The sequence below is a fragment of the Globicephala melas genome, chromosome 11 (assembly GCF_963455315.2).
Source record: "Globicephala melas chromosome 11, mGloMel1.2, whole genome shotgun sequence".
Lineage (NCBI taxonomy): Eukaryota > Metazoa > Chordata > Mammalia > Artiodactyla > Delphinidae > Globicephala > Globicephala melas.
In genome coordinates, this window is record NC_083324.2 from 42617289 (window position 1) to 42639515 (window position 22227).

General features: G+C 55.2%; 1 protein-coding gene across 3 annotated transcripts in view; it reads right to left on the minus strand.

Annotated features, from left to right (window-relative positions):
- The window catches only part of SCN5A (sodium voltage-gated channel alpha subunit 5), a 103877-nt gene that overhangs the window by 76324 nt on the left and 5326 nt on the right, over positions 1–22227 (minus strand). Inside the window, exons 2-5 of one of the 3 annotated variants that reach the window (XM_060307430.1) lie at positions 11435–11760; positions 8792–8910; positions 1653–1742; positions 216–344 (exon numbers count right to left, since the gene is read on the minus strand). In XM_060307430.1, the coding sequence (XP_060163413.1) occupies positions 216–344; positions 1653–1742; positions 8792–8910; positions 11435–11707 (611 nt within the window). In that variant the 5' untranslated portion in view covers positions 11708–11760. Of the gene's footprint in view, positions 1–215; positions 345–1652; positions 1743–8791; positions 8911–11434; positions 11761–22227 lie in introns of those variants that run through there. The other 2 variants (XM_070046660.1, XM_070046661.1) reach the window with 2 other exon arrangements.

The following is a 22227-nucleotide window of genomic DNA, read 5'->3' on the forward strand; positions in this document are numbered from 1 at the left end:
GAGCCAGGGGGCCTAACCAGCATGGCCGCGTGAGCTACTCTGAACCCGTCTCTCCCCACCAGGGTGAGCCGAGGGCCTCCACGCCATCTTCCTCCTGCAGAGCTGATGTTGCCTCTGCAGGGAGGCAGAGAGGGCTGGGCAGCCTGGGGCCGGGAGTGGCGCCCACGCCTGTCAGTGTGGCCGCACCCCGCACAGCACAGGGGCGAGGTACTTACGCCATGACGATCACACTGAAGTCCAGCCAGTTCCACGGGTCCCGAAGGAAGGTGAACGCATGCAGGCAGAAGCCTCGAGCCAGAATTTTGACCAGACACTCAAAGGTGTAGATGGCAGTGAAGGTGTACCTGGGGAGGAGAGACCGGTAGGCTTTCTCAGGGAGGGTGAGGCCCGCAGGCCAGGTTGGCAGGAGCCCTATGCAGCTTCCCTCTCGAGGGCTCTCAGACCAGGCTCCCAGCAAAGCCCCCATGGCAGAGCTGGAGTTGGGGGCCGGAGCTTCGTTCCAAACACCTGGTCAACTTATGCATCTTCCCGTTTACTCAGCGTTGTGCATGCCCATGTGAACCCTCCATCTTCTGTCTCTCGGTTGTCTTGATGTAAGAAGACCCTCCACGTATCTCCTCACCCCAGCCCTGGGGGTCCAGGTACACAGGCATACGGTGGCCACTGTGGGACAGTTAGGACACTCAGAGTTCTGGCCCCTCACTCTTGTTTGTGGATCCTCAGTGATGGGAGGCTTCTCATCCTCAACCATCTACAGGTAGGTGGGTACAGCTGTCTACCTTGGGCTCGGAAAGGGGGTTGATGTTCTAACACTTGAGGCTGGGAGGTTGCTGTTCTCTGTGTCCGGGGTCAGCTGAGCAATCCCAAATGTTCGGATGCTGGGACTGCGGCCCACAGGGCCACAGCCATGCTTGTCTCCAGGTCTTAGCAGCTGGATGCAGACCCCAGCACCGGCCGTGCTGCTGGGTCCTGTGTGAATAAGGAGCACCACCAGGCAAGCCACTTAGGTAAGAGAGGCTGTCCCCAACATTTCATTGGTCCCCTAAAAACAAGGCCTGTTGGGTTCCACTTAGAACCTATGGGTCAGGTACGTTCATGTGGGAAGAAAGAACCAGGCACAGTTTTCTAAAACTGTGCAAACGGTTATAGGAAGCAGGACTTAGGGAAAAGAGGCAGCAGAGTGTGGTGTTGAGGTCGGAATAGTCCTGGGCCTTTTCCCGGCTGCCACGCCCCCTAGCTGCAAGGTCTGGGGTGGTTACTTCTCCAGTTTTGTCTCTCATCTGTCAAATGGGCATAGTGTCTGTACCTGCCCTATGGGGTTACATGATGCTTATTGCTCCAGGATAGTGCTCAGTTATTAGTAGTATTGTCTCAGAGCCTTCTCCAATATCATCAGTCCTCTTTAAGGTGGGTCAGGGGGAAACCCTCACTTTGCCAACCTGGAGAGCTTCCTCTCCTGAGGACATAACTCAAAGCATGAATTTGGCAGGACTGGAAGCAGCGAAAGAGGGAAGGGCTAGGGCAAGGACCACCTCCCCCCCACCAGGTGGGTGAGTCCCTGGGCCTCTGCTGGGGTAACTTTGAGGCCAAGAGTCTGGAATGGAAAAGGCAGGGCGGGAGGGGCTGGCTGGAGAGGCCCTGAAGATACTCACTCGACATACTTGGTCCAGGGTGGAGGGTCGCGCTGGGCCATGAACACGCAGTTGGTCAGGATGGTACACATGATGAGCATGCTGAAGAGCATGGCGCAGGGTCAAGGAAAGCCGCCTGCAGGGGGCCGGACAGGCTGCCACCGCCAGGGGGTCCCGCCCCAGGTGTCGGCACCGCCAGGCCAGGGCTGCCAGATCAACGAGACAGGGGCTCCCAGGAGACACACCGGGGCTCTGCCCAGTCCTTGCCAACCCCTCCCCACCGAGGCTGGACACCTGCCCTGTTCCACAGCCCCCGACAGGGACCAGACACCTGAATTCAAACAGCAGAGTCCCTTGTAGGGCCCATCCTGGAGAGAAGGGACGAGGGGCCGGCCCCCAGATCTCAGAGGTTTTTACCCATGGCCTAGTGGGAGCCCTGTCCTTGGCCACAATTAGAGGGAGATGGGTGTTTATAAACAGCTCCTCAGGCGCCACTGTTTCAGGGAGAGGAAAGCCACGGTGGCAGGGCCCCGAGTTCCCTCCTCCACTTCTATGGGAGCAGCCCACGCTGACCTTTGAACTAGGACCTCTGCCAAAACGTTCATGCCTTGTCCGGACACAGTGACCTGAGGGGAGGCAGGGGACCACATCTCTGGCTGCTTCCTCCTTTGCACGTGCTCTTCACTTGTGGCCTCTTCTCCACCTAGTACACTGCTTCCCTCCTTCAACGAGGGCCTCCTCTGAGCAACCTGCCCTGACTTCTTGCTTGCTGCACCCCCATGGCACCAGGCATCCCTCTTTTAGCATGTCTGGCTCCCTGAATGGCAGTGCCCATCTGTCACCACCAGAAGGGGAGCTCTTCAAATGCTGGGATTGCGTCTCGGGCATCCTCTGGGCCCTTAGCCTCACGCTGAACTGCTCCAGGCCTTGTCTGATCCCTGAGTCTTTTTTTTTTTTTTAAATATATTTATTTATTTTTGGCTGTGTTGGGTCTTTGTTGCTGCACGTGGGCTTTCTCTATTTCCAGCGAGCGGGGGCTACTCTTCGTTGCGGTGCGCGGGCTTCTCATTGCGGTGGCTTTTCTTGTGCAGCACAGGCTCTAGGTGCACGGGCTTCGGTAGTTGTGGCTCATGGGCTCAGGAGTTGTGGCTCGTGGGCTCTAGAGTGCAGGCTCAGTAGTTGTGGCACACGGGCTTAGCTGCTCCGCCGCATATGGGATCTTCCCAGACCAGGGCTCAAACCCGTGTCCCCTGCATTGGCAGGCGGATTCTTAACCACTGTGTCACCATGATCCCTGACTCTTTGGCTCCAAGTCCCAGACACTGCTTCAGGCTGAACAAAGCTCTGACTGACCGCCATGGCCTCCCTTACCTCTACTGGACCTGCAGAGGAACAAGGGCCAGACCCTGGGCCTCTTGTGGGTAGGGGCACCCCCGAGAGGCCCAGCCTAGAACAGGGACACTCTGCTGCCCCACAAATCCTCTCCCCAGCCCAAGAGAGGAAACTGGGCCTCCCTTCCCTGCAGCTGCCCCCAGGCTCACCACCTTGTCCCGGCCTCAGCCCTGCGGGCAGCAGCTGCCAGCCAGGCGATTCCCACCGGAAGCCCGGGAGCTGCAGTAATTGAGCTCCGGGGGCCTGCCTCTTCCCTCCCCATCACAGTTCCACCCTTTCCCATGGCTTGGCCCAGCCTCGGGCCCGATGGGGAGCCCCATGCAGTCAGACTGGAGATGGGGCTGAGCTGGGGTACTGACTTTGGTGGCCCAGCTGGAGAGAGAGGTGGGATATCTCAAGGAATCTAGGTGAATGCCCTCCACACCTCCAGCACTCCTTCTAGGGAATCCAGGGTATCAGGCAATACCATGTCAGACCTGGCCCCCAGTATATAACGAATTCTCCAATTTCTCATCTGAGATGAGAGGGGTCAGGTTTTGGGACACCCCAGGGTTTGGATACTCAAACCAGAGCTGCTCAGCTCAGCGGCCAGGGCCTCAGGGAACCTTGATTCCTCCCCGGCCAGAGGGTGTCTCTCCAGACACCGAGGTCCCTCCCTCAGCTTGGTATCTGTGCATCCCTCTGCCCGGGGGAGGGTCTCCACGGCCAGGCCTAGTTCCTCTCCAGCTTTCAAGGGTAGGATCAGATACCCAACTCAGCAGCCCTTCTCCCCTACACACGTGCGCATGTGCGCACACACATTCCCGTTCCTCACACCCCAGCTCCCTGCCAAGGCGTTCCTCACTGGGCAGTTAACAAGCCCCTCAACCAGACTTTATTCATCCCCACAGATCCATTGCTAAACCAACTGAGGATCAGATGATTCCTGAAATATGAAAGTAATGATGCTAAGAGCAAGACTCCACCAGCTGCTGTTGACTTCGGAAATGGAAGGGGGCCAGAGCCGAGGATTTCCCGTAGCCCTCAGAAAACAGAAAAACCTAGAAAACAGACTCTCCCCTAGAGCCTCCAGAAATGATTGCAGCCCTGCCGATACCTTGCTTTTAGCCCAGTGAGAACTTTTTTGGGCTTCTGACCCCCAGAACTATAAGGTGGTAAGTCTGTGTTGTTTCAAGTGGCGAAGTTTGTGGTAGTTTGTTACGGCAGTCACAGAAAACGACTGTGGGTACAAACCACAGGGTGAAGGGCTCTGTAAAGTGTGAGCAGACGGCCACCCAGGAAGAGGAACAGAATTATTTGTCATTTTTAAGAACAAACCTCATGTGAGCACATGTGCGTGGCTCTGTGCGGGAGATAGGGAGGCCTCTTAGCCATTGAACTGCTCCAAGATAGGGTATTATGAGAAACCAGACCCGCCTCTGGCTGGGCTGGGCAGGAAGGCTTCCTGGAGGAGGCATTTAGACAGGCACTGAAGGTTGGTTAGGGTTCCTCCAGCCGTCAGTCCTGGTGAGGCTCAGAACTGGGGAGACCCCTGTCTGGGGAGCCAAGCCTCTCCCAAGCCCTCTCTCAGTGCACACACCACTCATAGCTCTCATTAGAGAGGAGAAAAGGTCACTTGGCAGACAGCAGCAGTGCGGACAGGCCGCCTTGGACCAGAGGACTTGGCGGGACACAGACGGAGGTGAATCAAGGTCTAGCATCAAGACTTAGGGAAGAACCAGAGTAGACAGCCCTGCTGAGCCCCGCTAGCCAGGGCCTGGGTCACACGGTGGGAAAAGACAAGTGCTCCCTGAATGAATTTTGGCTTTTCCAGACACAGCAATGGAGGGTGAGGTGCACAGACTCTAGTCTCTGCCACCTGACTGCTCAAAACCCTGCCTGGCTCTCCTATCCTTGAGGACAGCCCTTCCATTATTCTCAGTCTTTCCTGTGTATGTGATCTTTTCCTACCTAGACTGAGCCTTTAGTCCCTGTGACTCAGCCCAAGCATCCCTAGGTCCCCCATGGAGCCACGCACACAGCCAATACCAGAGAGATAAGTCAAGTGTACTCCTGGCCAGGGCACACCTGTTTGCACTGCCTGGTGGTTTCAGGCCGATGATTGAGCTGGTTTCATGTGTGGGCAGAGGCAAAGGCCAGCTCTCCGGGGCTGAGTTCAGCTGAACATCTTCAATCCTGCCGTGTCATTGTCCCCAGACACCCACTCCCAGCCTCATAATTAAAATGCCAGCAAGGACTGCCAGCCTGGGTTGTGGGGAAAGTCTGAAACTGGGGCTGCCTGTCTTCAGATCCTAAGGCATCAAAGAGAAGGGAATTAATGGTCGGGGTATTTTCATATATTTGTGCTATTAAATTAACACACACACACACACACACACACACACACACACACACACACACAAACATGTGGTTTGATTGCCCATTTGAATCTTCCAAGGGAATGTGGGAGGATTTTGTGAACAGATCCTATGCACCCAGGAAGGCAAAATGCTGCTTGCCATGAACGTGCGGCCTCTCTGAATGTGACTGCAGTGGAATTTGGCGTTCTGTTGGTTTCTTTTATTTAATCCTGGCAGGAACACATTCTGCAGGATTATAACAAAAATACTTCAGAAAAAAAAATTCTACATGCCCATATTTACTTTTTAGGCAACTTCCCAGGGACACGCTGCAAGCGTGGAGCCCAGAGCAAAGCTGAACTGAGGTATCGCACGATCACCAGCATGTCACTGGGAATGCCTGGATTGTCGCAAGTGAGCGGGCTTTCTTTCTGGAGAGCAGGGACTGCATTCCTGCCCCCTCGTAAGTTAGTCTTTGCCCCTACTGCCCTGTCCAAAGGGCCTGGCACAGAACTTTGCACACTGGGGACTGAGATGTTTGAATGGCTATAGAAATGTAGGCCAACAATCAGTTTCGGTTTTGCAACATGAAGAAATTCTAGAGATCTATGGCACAACAATGTGCCTATAGTTAATATGACTATACTGGACACTTAAAAATGATTAAGATGGTCAATTTTATGTTACATGTTTTCTACCACAATAAAAAAAAGTGTAAATGGAGAGAAAGCTCCTAATTCAAAACCTGAAATCTGTGGGCATTAGAAACGCACGGTGACTGCCAATGGGCATGGGGTTCCTTTTGGGGGTGACAAAAATGTTTTGGAATTAGAAAGTGGTGATGATTGCACAACCTTATGAATATACTAAAGTCCACTGAATGGTACACTTTAAATGGTACATTTTATGGTATGCGAACTGTATCTTGATTGAAAAAAAGGGAAATGCATGAAGAGCTTGTAGATTTCTAGGCCTCACACTGGTGATTCTGGTCTGGAAGGCGCTAGGAATCTGCATTTTTAACAAACTTCCCAGGTGCCACTGGCAGACTGACATTTGGAAATGACTGCCTTAGAGCAGTGTGTGCAGAAATCATGGAGACCTTCCTGAAATGCGGGTTCTGGGCCCAAGTTTCAGCAATTCCTTTAAGATCCTTGTGATACTGCTGCTGCTGGTTGGTGTACCACACTTTGATGGCAAGACTCAAGGACACAGAGGGGCTGCTCCCAAACCCCACAATCCAGGCCCCTCTTCTCCCTCAGTGCCCCCCAAGCCCGCTAAGGGGCGCTATTGGAGGCCAGCAGTGTGCTCCCATCCCCAGGCAGTGGGCGTCAAGGCAGCTGCTCAGAGCCCAGCACAGGGCCTCCCAGATGCTGAGCCACTTCCCTGGGACAGCTGCCCTGGGACACAAGGTCCACCTCAGTGACCTCAGGGCCAGTCCTGCCGGGCGGAACCAGCCCTACACAGCCTCAGTGCCACCGCTCGGTGGACCCTCTGGCCAGGCTGGGGACTGCATTGCCCCTACCGCCTCCCTGGCCTCAGCTGCCCCATGGCCCAGCTTTGCAGGAGCCCTGGGGCTGCAGCTTCATCCCTAGGGGCTGCAGTGGCTACCAAACAGAGCTGGGTTGGTTACATACCTGGAGGAGAAGCCCCAGGTGGGAGCCGGAGCATGCTTTCGGGGACGCCACGCCCTTGGAGTGAGGCCGGAGACAGGCTCAGAGCAAGAAGGCTGGCCTTTCCTCCCGCTGCACTGCTCTCACCAGGCTATGCCCACATGCTGGCAGAAATGACAACTCCTCGTGTGGTTGTCTAATCACGCTGAGGGGACTGTAAAATTCCCAAGGGGGCAAGGACAGTGTCTTATTCAGCTTGACACCTCCAGGGTGCCGGGCAAAGTGCCTGGCACCTACAGGGAGCTTGGGAACAGTTGCAGAATGGCTCAAAATTAAATCCAGGACCACCCTTGCCTCATAAAGTAGGATGCAGCTGTGAATGGTAGGCTGCCCCTGAATATAGTCTCTCCCCACAGTGTCTGCCCACCCTAGAGACCACCCTACTGACGCCACAGCCATGGCCTGCATGGGCTGGGAGCAGGGGGTGGTCCCTGGACATACATGTGTCTCAGCATCTCCATGAGAAAGGCAGGAGCCAGTTGGAGGGGGCTGGAGAGCGTCTGCAAGCAGAAAACAAACGGGTCCCTGGGGCCCTCTGACTGGTCCCTGGGTTTGGGATCCGGCACCGGGGCACAGGTGGGCAGACAGTGGAACCAGGAAGGAGCATCCCTCATCCCTGCCTGGACAGGAAATGTCCCCCGAGCAGTCAGCATCTGTCTCTGTTACTCAGTCCCCCACTGAGCAGCTGTTTTCCTGAAGCCTCCTGCCCTGACCAGAGGTTAATGGGTGAGACCTTCGCCTTCGCCTCAGAAGAGGTCCATCCGGAGGGGGGAACTGAGGGGGGACCTTGGGGAGCTCTCGGGCCAAGCCACCAATCTAACAGCTCATCACACTACTGAGCCCAGCATCATCGATTCAATTAACAGGCAAGTCAGCTGCAGCTAAAGCAAAGCTGCCCAGGCCCTCACAGTGAAACACAGATGCCTCTGACTCCACAGCCAGATACCTGCCCCCCCGCCCCGAGAGGCTCCATGTATACAGCCAGATACCTGCCCCGCCGCCCCGAGAGGCTCCATGCATAGGGCCCTTTTTCTGAAGTCCAGAGAACAGCCGTTTCCCTGTCCCATGCTCGACCCGAATGGGGTCCTCCTAGGGCCCAAAGACCAGTACCCGTCCCTTACCATACTGCAGCCGTCCCAGAGCTCTCCTCCGCAGCCTGAAGATTTTTTAGGTTGTGGTTTATGTAACTTAACGCTAACCAGAGTTCTTTGAGATACTCGGAAACTGCAGACATTTTGTCAACACCTAATGAAAAAGCAAGCGATGCCTCCCTTGGAAGAGGCCCGCATGTGAATAAACCAGAGGCCTCTTTACTGGGAAGCGTTTTCTCCTTGGCTGAGCACCGGGGACCTGCTTGAGGTCCCAGCCGGTAGGCGGGGAGGTGCAGGCCCGGGGGTGCAGTGGGAGGGGACATGTGGAGCCAAGACCAGAACCAGGGGACACTGATCGGCCTCATTTCTTCTGGGATCCTCAGTAGCTGAGCTTCTAGGACATTTCTCTCCTGAAGGATCAGAGCCGAATCTCCCAAACTTTCATGGGTCCACGATCCCCTGGGATCTTGTTAAAATGCAGATGCAGATTCGGGGTGGGGTCCGAGAGACTGATGTCCAACTGCTCCCAGGTGAAAACTGTGTGCTCGTCTGAGGACTGACCGGCAATCAGCACCACCCTCAGCCCTAAACGCCCCATCCACCACCCGCCCCCCTCTCCCGCCCTGTTTGGGGCCCACACAGCGGGGACGGACTGCCAAGGATATGAATGAACGAGGATCTTCACGGCCGCTCTCCGGATGGGGTGGAAGGGGCTGAGGACATACAAGGCGTTGGTGGCACTGAACCGGAAGATGGTCTTGCCTTTGTTCAGGACGATGAAGGTCTGTGGACGGAGAGCTGCTTTAGGTCGGGTGGCAGCCCTTAGGCCCTTATGGAGGACAGAGGCTTTTGGGGGGCAGCTGTTGGCTCAGAGCCCTAGAACTCTGGAGAAAGGGTAGGGTGAGAGGAAGAGGAGAGGGCCTGAGGGAGAGGTGGCGGGTAGGGGCAGTCGGCACATTTGACAGGTGAGTGGACCCTTGCTGGGTCACCCACGGCTGGGGTGGGATGAGATCAAGTTTAAGGGATTGTCAGGTTGGGTGGATTTAGTTTCGTTTGAAAATTACAGTCCCAGCCAGAAGAGGCCTTTCACGATCCTAGCCGAGCTGTTATCATAGCGGAGGCCAGGACCCCGCTGATGCCCCCTCCTTCCCCTCTCCCTTCTGACCCCTCTGTGCTTCCCCATGAGGCCCACTGAGGAGCGAGGGTCTGATAAGGGAGCTGGGTCAGCAGGGAGGACTAACGGGTGAGAGTAGGGATGAGGAAAATGCAGAGCCCAGCCCAGGAGAGTGAAGCTTTCCCGGGGACCGTGTCTCCTGGAGTCCAGACAGATGGCAGCCCCACCTGACCCCAGAGGACACAACCTAGTGTCTTCCTCGGGGGATCATGTGCAGCCCAGGGTAAACCCGCTCCCTGTGCTTCCAGAAGATTCTATCTACACAGGTCAACGGGGCATTTGAGCGGACAATGGGTGCTAGAGGCTGAGCCACGAGCACATCGAGTGGGCATTTGAGCCAGATGCCACCCTTGAGGACAGCAGTCCATTCCCCCTGCCCTGGCTCAGCGGGCACAGCTGAGGTGGCATAGCCTGGGGCTGTGCTTCTCCAAGGGCTGAGCTGTTGAGATAAGGTTCTTTTTACTCGGGGCTGGGGAGAAAGCTGACCAGAGAGATGAGGACTGAAAGCTCTGCTGTGGTGCCTGAATCACCCGGTGGGGCTGCAGGCAGTGTGACCGGGGGTCAGCAAGGGGAGACGGGAGGTTAGAGACCAGAATCCTACCTGGGGCCACCACTCAAGTGTCCCCGATCACAGGGACAGGAGAGTGTCCCTGACTCCTCCCAGGCTCAACTGCCACCAGCTCCCCAAAGCCCAGCCCAGCCCTGGCCTACTCTCAGCCGGGTCCCCGTGCCATGACTCCTCCTGTCCCAGCTAACTTCAACCCCATCGCCACTTTGATGCTCCACTCAAACCTTGACTCGTCCCCAGCTGCGGCCTTAACCCGACCCTAATTCTCACTTCCAGCTCTGACCAACCAGGACCTAGGCCCACCCAACCTGACTAATCCCAATGTCTAGTCTAACTCTGACCCCAACCGTGGCCCCAGGCCCCCACCTTAACCCAGCCTGAGTCACTCGAACTCTGGGGGGAATCGAGACCAGGTTCAAGGTCTCTTCTCCCGCCTGTGCATATAGCCTGGGTGGGCTTTCCTTCCACCTACCCACTCACATGTGCGTGTACACACGGAGACAATTGGCACCTCTCCCACCCTCAGACTCCTGGTCTCCTGAATGCAGTCTCATTGCACAGTGACACACAACTCAGACGCCCGGTGACACTGACACGCAACACTCATACCCGCCAGGTGCTCACATTCACTTCCTCAGCGCTTCCTCAGCCCTGGACCAACTGCAGTGACGTGGGTAGGAACCATCCTCCTCGGCACCCAGCCTTCTGGGGAAAGGCCTCCCCCAAATTCAAACCCGCCTTCTTCCGGCAGTGAGGCCCGAAGTGTGGGCAGCTGGGGTGGGTACCAGGCCTCTGCAGGAGCCCTGCATGCCCGTGGTCTGGCTGGGTGCAGGGCTGAGCACACGGTCTTGAGAGGTGAGGCCGGGCAGGGGACCCAGACGGGGGAACTGACCTCCTGGGCAGAAATCCACACCTGAGGAAGCCTGGGTTACCCTGCCCTAGTGGACAAAAGCCCCTTCCTCTCCCTACACTCAGGAGGGACAATGGCAGGACCACCCCTCCCTACCCCTCTCAGATTTCCCACTGGCCATCAAGGTCCCATCACCAGCCCACAAGGCCCAGGATGCTGCTGCCGTGGCCCCCAGCCTGAGCTGTCATTACACAGCCAGTGCCTAGCAAATTCCGTGGGGTGGGGGATGGGGGCTACATGCTGTCTCTGGTTAGGAGAGGGATCACATGCTGTGCTCTGGGGCCCAAATTGGACTCAGGGCCCGACTCCAATTCACACATACCACGGGACCGGGAGGAGTCCTCCAGGGGTGAGAATAATCTAACCACAGATGATTCCCAAAGTAGATACTCCACAGGGAGGCAAGATTTCAAGTGTGGCTGCCTGCTCTTTCTTTCATAGCACCAAACCATCTCAGGCTGCATAATTCTGGCCTTTTATTCTGGAACTCTAACATTAAGGTGATGGGAATATAGATCACTAATGACTCACTCTCCCAAGGCCCAGGGAAGCCAACCCCAAACAGAGCCCCCGTATGCAGGTGAGGCCCTCTCGCTGTCTGCTGTGCTGACAGGGATGCTGCAGGGAGGTGGGGGTGGGGGGTGGGCAGCAGTCACCTTTTGGGTGCTATAGAAGGGGTCCAGGTCCTCCAGGGGCTCCCCAATGAGCTCTTGGGGTGGGTTGCCATAGAGATCCGGCAGCTTTTTGGAGGCCTGCAGGTCCAGCTGGGGCTGGGGAACCTCCTCCTCGGGCAGCCCGTCTCGGCTCTCCTGCGAGGCGGCCGAACCTCGGGCCTGCTTCTCTGCCATGCGCTTCTCAATGGCCGCCAGAGACTCCCGGGTGAACCTGCGGAAGCTGCTGGTGACCCGAGGTAACAGGAAGTCTGCCATCTTCTCATCCTGCTTCTGGGGCACAGGCTGTCCTCACGCTACCTGCAGGGAAGCTGAAAGACACAGACATGGGGCTGATGCTGTGCCCACGGCCAGGGGTCAGGGTGGCCAGACCTGGGGGGAGTGGCTGGGCTGGTGGAGGCAAGGACCAGCACCTTGGCAAAGATGCTCCCCACCTCTCCACAGGCACACTTGGCGGATGCCGGCCTGGGCAAACCCAGAGCCCTCCAGGCTCCAGGGAATGCATGGGGACCTGCAGGAGGGTCGTTCCTCCCTTTCCCATCTCAACGAGCACGTTTGAATGCAAGTAGGCACGAGTGACTGGGTCATCGGGGACCCTTCATTCTACCCCACTTGATATAAAAGGGCACACTCACACCTGTTGGTTCCTTAACCAAGCCCACTCTGAGACACTTCTCACAACTGATCCCGACACACCCTGGGCTGAAGGGGACACTCCATGGGGCAGGGAGGGGGCCTGTCACCTTTTTATTTCAGATCTCTGGCCAGGCTGGTCCTGAACAAATGAAGGATGGAATGAATGACGAATACGTAGATGAGGGGCAAGGGCGTTAGAAGATACCCACTGCTGCCCTTCCTCTCAGCTTGTCTCTTCTACAGGAAACCCTGGGACCCTAGGAGGGTGATCAGAGCCCTCCTGGGCCAACGTCCCAACCCTGGGCTTCTTTTTCAGGCAGATCCTCGGCCTGAGTGGTGGGACCAGAGGGTGGAGGACAGTCTGTCTGGTCTTCCCATAGCACCACGCACCTGCGTGGGGGAGGGTGCCCAGACTTCACCTGGGGCATGGAGGTTCCAACATCTGGCCACTGAGGGGGTATCTGGATCTGCTCACCGAGGCCCAGGCAAGTCCTGCAGGCTTTTGGCAACAGCTGGGTAACAACCTGGCAGCTGCCATCCAGATGTTGGCACCGCAGAGCTGTGTACACAGCTGCCACAGAGCCCCCTGAGAGGATCTCAAAGAAATCCCCAGAGTGAGGCATCCTTCCAGAGATGGAAAACGCTGATGGAGCATCCCAGACTCCTCACTCCCCTCCTCCTGAGTCTGAACAAACCAGGGCCCATCTCGAGTAATAGCAGAACCAGAACATGGTGACCGCACTTCCGCTAGGACGTCCAGCCAGCAGCTGCATGTGACGCCAAACAGGGAGAATGTGGCCCCCGGTGGCCTCAGATGATCCAGGACCTGGTGTGAACAGGCTCTGACTCTGACACGGAGGCCGGAGAATGTGTACCCGACTGCCCCACCAAAACAGGATGTGGTCGGCGTAGCTCCTGACTGGGACGCCACTGCCACTAGGAGGGGGAGGCCGTGTCACTAATTACCACAACAAACCCGGGCAGGGCCGGGCACCTGTTGGAGATCTCTGCCAAGACAGAATCCCTTTCTGTCAAAGACAAGCTCTGCCTTGATCTGACTCCTGGGACACATGTCACCAATGACCCCAATGAGTGGCTGCCACCCCGACCCCTGCACACACCCCGCCAAGGGCCCAGGCTCCAATCACCGTGAAGTAGGCACCTGGCCAGGTAACAGGTAAACAGTGAGCAAACACAACACAGCCGGGTCTCAAAAGGCCGCCTCTGGTCCGCAGGGAGATGCAGCACGGAATGTGTGAAGGGAAGCCAGAGGAGAGAGGTCCCGGGACAGACACTGTCAGAACCACCCCATCCTTCAGCCTCTTGTTCTTCTGGTTCACTCCAGTAAAGTTAAAGGAACATCTTTGTTGAAAACAGCAGGTGAAGGAGTAGATCCCTATTTAATAAAAGCCTGTCCCTGTCTAACTCCATCTTTGCATGAATAAAGAGAGGCGTCCGTAATACTCGCCACCAAACATGAATGGTGACGTTTTTTCCTCGGCTGGTGGAAGTTTAGGTAATTTTAAACTTTCTTCTTCGTGCTTTTCTTCAGTTTTGAATTATTTATGATGATCTTATATTATTTTTCAAAAACAATAAAGTCATTATTCTTTTTATTAAAAAACAAGGCAGCCTGGATGACAGCAGCCCCTTCCTTGCAGGGCAATCCTCTCCACTGTGAGCCATCACTAGTCCTGTAAATCAAGAAGTCTCCTCGTTTACTTGGAATTATTTCCTAAAAATAGTGTTCTCTGTCTCACTGTATCCATCTGTGTCCACATGCCTGCGAGCGTTCTGGAGACACGTGGACACCCATGGACCTAGGGCCCCTGGTACATAGCGGCGTGTGTGTGTGTGTGTGGTGGTGGTGTGTGTATGTGTGTGGTGTGTGTGCGTGCATGTGTGTGTGTGCGTGTGCACGCAAGCTTGCACCTGCATATACATCTGTTCTGGTAAAGGTGCTTTTAAAATTTGTATTGAAGTCAACTGTTCATACAGATTGGTGCCCAAATCCTAAGTGTACACACAGGTGGATGAATTTCCACAGACTGAACTCGCCCAGTCACTAGCGCCCAGGTCAAGAAATGGATAATTTCCAGTCCCTCTGACTAGGGTTCCCCTCTAGTCAGCAACTGGATAACCACTCTCCCGACTGCTAACAGTCAGGAGACTAGCTTTGTTTGCCTCTGCAGCTCAGAGGAACCTAACAGACCTCTTGGAGTGATGGGGAAAAAATCTGGGGGGAACTGCATCTCGTTCTCATTAACCTCTATCTGAACTTTAACATTTCCTTCCATTACGAATGCAGGCAGCAAGATGGAAGTGTTAGCGATACCTGTGACCAATAGAAATGCAGCTATTTCTCTGTTCCATTACAGGGGCTGTAGTATCTCAAATAGCATTAATGCCATGGCTACTTCAAAATTACAACACTTATTAGATATTATTAATTAATATAGTAATAACGAAGCCCCAATGACAGGGCCCCGGGTCCTCGGAAGGGTCTTGCCCCAGCTGGCCTCCAGCAGGGCACCAGAACCCCTGGGACTCGGCAGTTTGTGAAACCAGATTCCAGATGAAGTTCCCTGCTCCCCAGCAGCCAGGCAGCTTCAGGTTCCAAGGTAAACCTGCCAAGAGTGTCCTCTGTCTCTGGGTCCCCACAGATGGCTCACTGTGAGTGGGTGGGATCTGTTTTCTCCCTTGTTCTCCCACTGCCTGCACCTGGCTCTGGCCCTGCCCTTCCTTCAGCAGCTCAGGGCCCATGCCCTGTTGAGGCTGAGACTGGCTGAGCCCTGGCTGCAAGCTTTCTGGTGATGCCAGGGTAAGGAGAGATCGGGGTAGACCTGAGGACACTCCAGGCTCAGGCCCAGCCATACCCCTCAGGCCTGGGAGGGCAGGCCCCCAGCTCTGCAGGGAAGACCCACTTCTGGCTGGGGAAGTGCAAGGAGCCTCTATCTCACACAGCTCCATCACGTAGGGGAGCCTGGACGAGATTTGACTCAAAGATCACACAAAGATCATACTCTTCTAGATGCCGGCACCCCATGACTCTCACCCTCACGCAGGACAGCCTCTCCACCTGCACCAGCTTCTCCACCAGCAACAGTCTCTCCATCTGTACCAGCTTTTCCACCTGCACCAGCTTCTCCACCTGCACCAGCTTCTCCACCTGCAACAGTCTCTCCACCTGTAGCAGCTTCTCCACCTGCACCAACTTCACCTTCACCAGCTTCTCCATCTGTACCAGCCCTACACCTGCTCCCCAGGCTGGGACAGCTTCTTCCTGATGATCCCTCTTCTTGGGCCAGTTTCCCCCGTCCTATCGGTGTCCCCTGAGCTCTAGGGACCCCCTACTCCATCTTGTCTCAAGTTCATCAGCTTCTGTTACTGGGTGCATCTCTCCCTCAGTTCTGCTGGCTCCTGAGAGTCACTGGGAGCAAACTGTGAACCCTCCTTTTCAAACTGGCTCCTCCTGACACCGTTTCCTCTGACACTGGCCACAATTCCCTAGCTCCACCAAAAATCAGGCCTCCATCCCCAAGGCCACGGCCATGGGATGGGCCTCCTGGCCCCAGCTGGGACCAGTCTGATCCCATTGCCACCGGCCTCCTCCCTCTTTCCCTCCACCCACCATGTGCAGCTCCCACCACTTCCTAGTTCAGACATTGCCAAACACTATCCATGCCCTGTGCAACGGCAGAGCCACCTCATGCTCCCCTCGCTACACCACCTCCTCCAGGACGCCCTCTCTGATTGCCCACCCACACTGACCTCCCTCCTTTGGGTCAGGAGGCTGAGCCCCACATCCAGCCCTGGATCTCTTCCTGGCCTCGGCTGCTCTCTGACACTTGTTAGCGTGGGTCTGGTCTCCCCAAACATCTTGGAAACCTCATCTTAGGGCAAGGCTGGGTCCCCCCTCCTCTGAGTCGCTGGCCTGTAGGTGTGGGAATTCCCATCAGGGCGGAGATGCTGTGGGGGGAGAATATGGACTGTTCACACCAGAAACTGGACCGCCCCAGACTGTCTCATCTTCTTGTCTCCTCCTGAAAGACGATTTCCTGAATGCACAGGGCACACAGCTGGTGCTCAGTCAATGGTGGTTACAATGCCGTGACACAGGACACGACAGCCCGGCAGCCTGCAGTGCAGCCATGCAGTGCTGGGGTGGAGGAGGGATGCGCAGGACTTCCCTGGTTTTAGCACTAAAATTCCTGCATCCCAGATGCCCTTCAGTCCTGGACAAACCAGGCCAGTTGGCCGTCCCTGGGGTGAGGAGGGACCAGACTCCAGCCTAACCCCTCCTCGCAGCCCCTTCCTGCTCACTCCCCTCCCGGCTCCTGAAGGCAGTTCCTGAGTCACTTCTGGCATTCTGCTCGCCTTGGAATCGGAGCCTCTGGAACGCAACAGGCAAAGAATATTCTTTGCCATGTAAATTTATTCAAAGAGCTCTGTGGAAGTGATTCCCTGGCTTCCTAGAAAATCTCTGCTGGCTTCCTCTGCTCTGGGCGCCTCCTTCCCGCCCTGCAGTCCAGGTGACCTCGGGCTGGAGCACCCACAACCCTGGGCACTAGTTCCACCTGTGCCCTTCCACTGCCCCTCAGTCCTGAGGGCTCAGGGAGAAGGTGTGGGTGGCCCTGAAGCAGGGGCTCACTCCCCACAGGTGTGAGGAGTATCAGGAGCCACTTCATGTCTCCCTTGAGAACCCGCTGAAACTAATCAACACCTCAACCCATAGACTCATTTTGATGACTCAGTGAACATTTAATCAGCACCCACTGTGTGCATGGCCCTACAAATGACTTCTTAGAATACTTTCCTTCCCTAAGTGATGGGTCCCAAATCAACAGGTGTGATGACAAGAAAGGGGGAAAAGTCATCAGCAAGGAGAGTATGGTAGCTTTTAAGGAAATTTCTACTCGGTCTTGTTGAGGTTGGCAATGAGGAAATGCCCTGGGCCAGAGAACCCAGCCCTGTGACCGGGTCTGCTCACCCCTCTTATCTCTGGAAGACTTCCTAGTCCTATGCGGGATAGGGGCATGGTTAGGGCTATGGCTTGGAAGCAAGACTGCCTGTGTGAACCTGGGTCCTGGCCACTTGTATGTTCTTGGGCAAGTTAACTGATGGTTGTCTACCTCAGTTTTCTCATAGGTAAAATGGGGTTAATAATAGTACCTATTTCACAGGGCTGTTCTGAGGCATAAGTGTATTAATACTTGCACATGCTCAGCACACAGAAAGTGTTCAATGAGTGTCATTTGCTATAATCATTGTGGCTATTGTTGCCATTCTTTTTCTCCTAAGAAATCCAGCTCAGAAGACCCTTCTCTGAAAAACCTTGTCGCTGCCCACACCAGTCCTCCCCGCCTGGCTGGCCCTTCCCTTCTCTGCGTTCCTGGCACACTGCGTTCCTATACTGGCTTCATCACAGGGTAGAGTAATTTGCTTCCACATCTGCCTCTCCCTCTGGCTGTGTCCTGAGCTCCCAAAGCACAGTCTGGCCTCAGAGAGGTGCCTATAAGGGCCTGGTGAATGAAGGAATGAACGCATGAATGAATGAGTGCCAGATTAACCTTCCTACTGCCCAGCCACTAACCCACACTGTGACCTTGGGACAAGGTCACACTTACCACTCTCCCTCCCCCCTTTCTGGACCTCAGTTTCCTCAACCATGAGCTGGGGTGGGTCATCCCAGCAGCATCACTTGCTCGTTATGTGCCTGGGACTGCGCTTATTCCATCCTTATAACAATCCTAGGAAGAGGGGACGTTATTATCCCCATGGTACACATGGGAAATCTGATGCTTCAGTCTGTCTGAAGCCAGGCCTTAAGCCTAACCACTGCACGACATTGCCTCCCACCTCTGAGGACATGGAGAGCAGGGAGGAAGGGTCAGGGCTATCTGTGGCCTGCCTACCTGGGCTGAGTATGTCTGTGATCCTCGCTCCAAAGCTAAGAGCCGGCCCATCAGCCTCCTCTGAGGCTGGCCCTCCCTCTTCGCAGCCTGTGTGGCCAGATGGTCCCAGGGAGACCTAGCCAGTTTCTGCCCTTGTCTCTCCAGCTCTCCACACCAGATAGAGCTGCCCAGTCCCATAGGAAAGCCACTCTGCACCTGTGGCTAGCAAGCACCTGGCAGGCGGCTAGTGCCCATCCAGATGTGCTGTGTTACATCCACACTGGTTTAGAAGGCTTAGCATGATCAAGAATGTCACCTATTTCACTATTAACTTTTAAATATCGATTAAAATTTAAACTGCTCATATTTTGGATATATGTACTGGGTGAAATAAAACATATTAAAATTAATTTCACCTGTTTCTTTTTACTTTTTAAAATGCAGCTAGTAGAAAATTTTAAATTGCATATGTGACTTGCATTTGTAACTCAAATTATATCTCTATTGGATGGCACTGTCGTAGAGTTCCAGCCACGGGGCCCTAAACCCTTACAGAACTCCACCTGCTTTGGGGCTGGGCCTCAGGCTAGCCTGGGGGTGGGGGAGGGGAGGGAGCAGAAAACGGAGGGGAGGAGGGCTGGAAGGTGGGGATGGGTGGAAGGAGGGTTGGAGGGCGGGGATCCCACAGGTTGGGATGGTAGGGGGTGAGGGGAAGGGGAGGAGTCGACAGTGTGTTTCAGGCCATCCCTCCTGCCCAGGCAATTATATGCACAGTCCTGGCTCTCCCGGGGTAACCACTTGGACAAAGGCTCAGCGGGGGTGCCAGCTGGTGCCCGTGGCCTATGCATTCAGGTCCCTGCTCCCAGATCAAAGGCACACTGGCACATCCCTGTGCGGGCAGGGCCTCAGCTAACCGGCTCCCTGCAGGCTCCTCTCCTTTGAGGCTGCACAGGCATTAACCCTGTCCAGTCTGGACCCCAGTCCTCGGGAAGGGGGCGAGGCATCGTGAAGGGGCTTTCCTTCTCTAGCTGCCATCCCAGCCCCCAGCAGTCTCGGGAAGTCCTGCAGAATCATCCCCATCCCTCCCAGAGGTGAACACACCCACCCCAGAAGCCGGGGATGCCCTCATTTACATGCATTTGCATCTCATTTATTCCAACAGTCAGGCTGAAGCCGAGGCTAATTCAGCTGACAGTAAAACCTCACCCTCTTGCTCTGCTGAAGTGATTCTCCAGGCAGGGATGAAAAGGGGGTCCCTGAGACCAGGCCCCCTTCTGGACTGGGAGCTGATGGAAGAGCTGTATGGAGGGAGGGGCACTTTTGACCTGAGCCCTGAACTCAGCCCAAGCCTCCTTCCTGCCTTTTCATCCCCCTTCCCCATTTAAGGATGGGGACCTGGGGGCTGGGAAGTGCCAGTTCATCCCATTATCTCATCTGAGTGTTCAGTGGTGTTTTGGTGCCAGGCCAGGGGAAACACAAACTCCCCAGGTCATGTAGGGCCCCTTCCACCGGGCACACAGCACCCACTTCCCCCAAGCCCGAGTCTTCCTCCGAACACCCTGTACCACTCCATGACTAAGGGAGCTATAATGTGCTGAGCAGCTCTGAGCTGTCAGAGCTGCTGGGGCCCTGGGTCTCCTGGGTGGAGACCTGGATGATCTACTATTCCGAGACCACAGAGCCCAGAAGTTGAAGAGCTGGCTCAGTCAGCCTGGGGCACTTCTGCCCCAGACCCTGTAGAGCTACACCCACACAATACATACAATCGGGCCAGAAAGGTGATCACTTGTGGCCCAGGAAACACCCTCCTGGAACAGAGGTGCCTCTGAGACAGCAGTCAGCATCCCGTCTCTCTCCAGCCCAGTTCCTTCCAACTCACTTTCTCCATCTGGGCTGAAAAAAGGTTCCGCAGTGGAACTGCACAGACGCACGGCAATCTAGGCATTTTGGGGCCACCTACTGCATGCACTGAAGGAGACAGAAATGCGCCCAGAGAAACCTAGGAACCCTATGCTACAGGGTCATTTACCTCCAGAGGGATAAGCCAATCCACTAATCCACAAAGTCCACACGGCAGAAGTGTCATGACACCATATAGCCAAATGTGCAACCCTTGTGCCTTGATACTCTTTTAAATTGAGGTATAATACATATACAAGAAAATGCAGATTTTAGGTGTACAGCTGGATGAGTTTTAATAAATGTATACGCCTGTGTAACTACTACGCCAATTAAGACGGTTCCCCACTGTCCCTTTCCAGTCAACTTTTCTGACTTCTATCACCATAGATTAGTTTTGCCTGTTCTGGAACTTCTTATACATGGAATCACACCGTATGGGCTCTTGTGTGTCAGCTGTCCTTACTTAACATAATGCTTTTGAGAATTTTACTTTTTATTTGTCGGTGAGTGCCATTTAAGTTACTTGTGCAATACACTGGGAAGACAAGTGAACCATCTGGGGACAAGTCCTTGATTCAATCATAAAACTCGAGGGCTGGAAGGGACCAGAAGTGCAGCAGTCTCCGGGGACAGGCGGCCCCAGGGGATCCTTAGGGAGTTTTTTTCTCTCCTTCTCTCAGACATTTCCTGAAATGGAAGCTCAGCAATTACACACCTAATAAGCACCCAGGCCCAGCAAGTGAGTGGGGGCTTTCCCTACGTTTCCAGTTTTGTTATCAACTAGCTGTCGCTTTATTTCACTGGCAGTCTGTGCTGCTTGTGACCCAGCAAGGTGGCAGGGTCGGCGCCGCAAATGGCCGGTTGAGCTCCTGTGTCTTCTGCTCAAGTCTGGCCGTGGTGAGCAGGCCTCTGTCGCTCAGCCTCCCTGCACCCACACACCAGTAGGGTGTCCCTTGGGTGGGGCCCTGGGCCCAGCAGGGAATGGACCCAGGGCTGGTATTCTTCCGAGGAAAAGCCCCAGAGGCAGGCAGCAGAGGGAGGGCACCTGGGCTCTGAGGGGCTCTTTGGACCACTTCTGGGCTATCGGTCCAGGTCGATGAGGCTGGGACTTTGATGGCCAGGCAGGAGGTATTGATTGGGCTGGGCTGGTCCCTCCCATGGTCTGATCTCCCCCTGCCCCTCATCTTAGATCCTCCCGGGGCACCTCCCAGGCCAGCCTGGATGGAGGGATGCTAAGGTAGCCTGAGAACTGAGTTGGTATTTCAAGCCAGATTACCCTTCCTGCTCTGCTGTCTCTCTGAGAACTGCCTCTTGAGCCAGGTCCTTCCTTCACACAGGCCTTCAAGGAATCAATACCCGCCAGAAAGGTGTTTACCACCCTCCTGATGCCACGAAGAGCCTTTCTACTCTTCAAGATCCATTCCCAGAAAGCACTGGGAATACCTGGGCAAGGCCTGGGTGGGGCAGGGAGTCACTGGCTCTGGGCTTAGTGCCACTTGCATGCCTGTGTGACCTTGAGCCTATGGGGTGACAAGTACCAGCCCTTGGCCTCTCAGGGCTGTAAGGAGGGGAGTGAAAGCCCTTGCAGATGACAACAGCGGGATCTCCAAGGGGGTGAGGCATCTTCTCGGGCCCACACAGACTCCGTGAGAGCAGCTTTGTCTTTCAACTCAGCTAATACCTCTGTGGGGACGTGACTTTCCACTGTCTCCCTGGGAGATTTAATCAGAAGAAAAACTGAAGGGGAGAGAAAGAGAAAGAACTCCAGCCTTGGAACATAAACATTCTTCCGAAAACAGGCCTGAAAACTTGATCTGATCCCTTTTACCTCTCCAAATGCTGTGCATCTTCCATGGCTGGGCTCCAATCCCACCTCCTCCAGGCAGCCTTCCCTGGCTGCTCTGGGCCACACTGACCTCCCACTGGGAAGGCTAAGCTTCCAATGCCAACCTCACATTTACTCCTGGGCAGACCTCTTTCTGGCCAGTGGGGTAAACCTGGGAAGCTCTGAGAGTCCTCTTCTGCCAGTAAACAGAGTGAGGAATGAACAAAAGATTGACAAACTGTCCCATCAGACTCTGGTTTCAACAATCACAATGAAGTTTTCTGTTGGGCTTGGGGCACACTGGATACCCCTCCAGGAAACAGAGCTGGAGATGGGTGGACTATGGGCATCCAAGCTCCCCAGCCCACGGCTGTGGTAACTCTGCAGGGATGGGATGAAGCAGGCCTGGCAAGGGAGGTGATACGAGTTTCAGAGTCCGTGAATCAGATGTCTCCAATGCTCTGCCAGATGCAGTGGCTGCCCCAGAAAAGCCCGGTCCTGGATTTCCTCCACTATCTGAG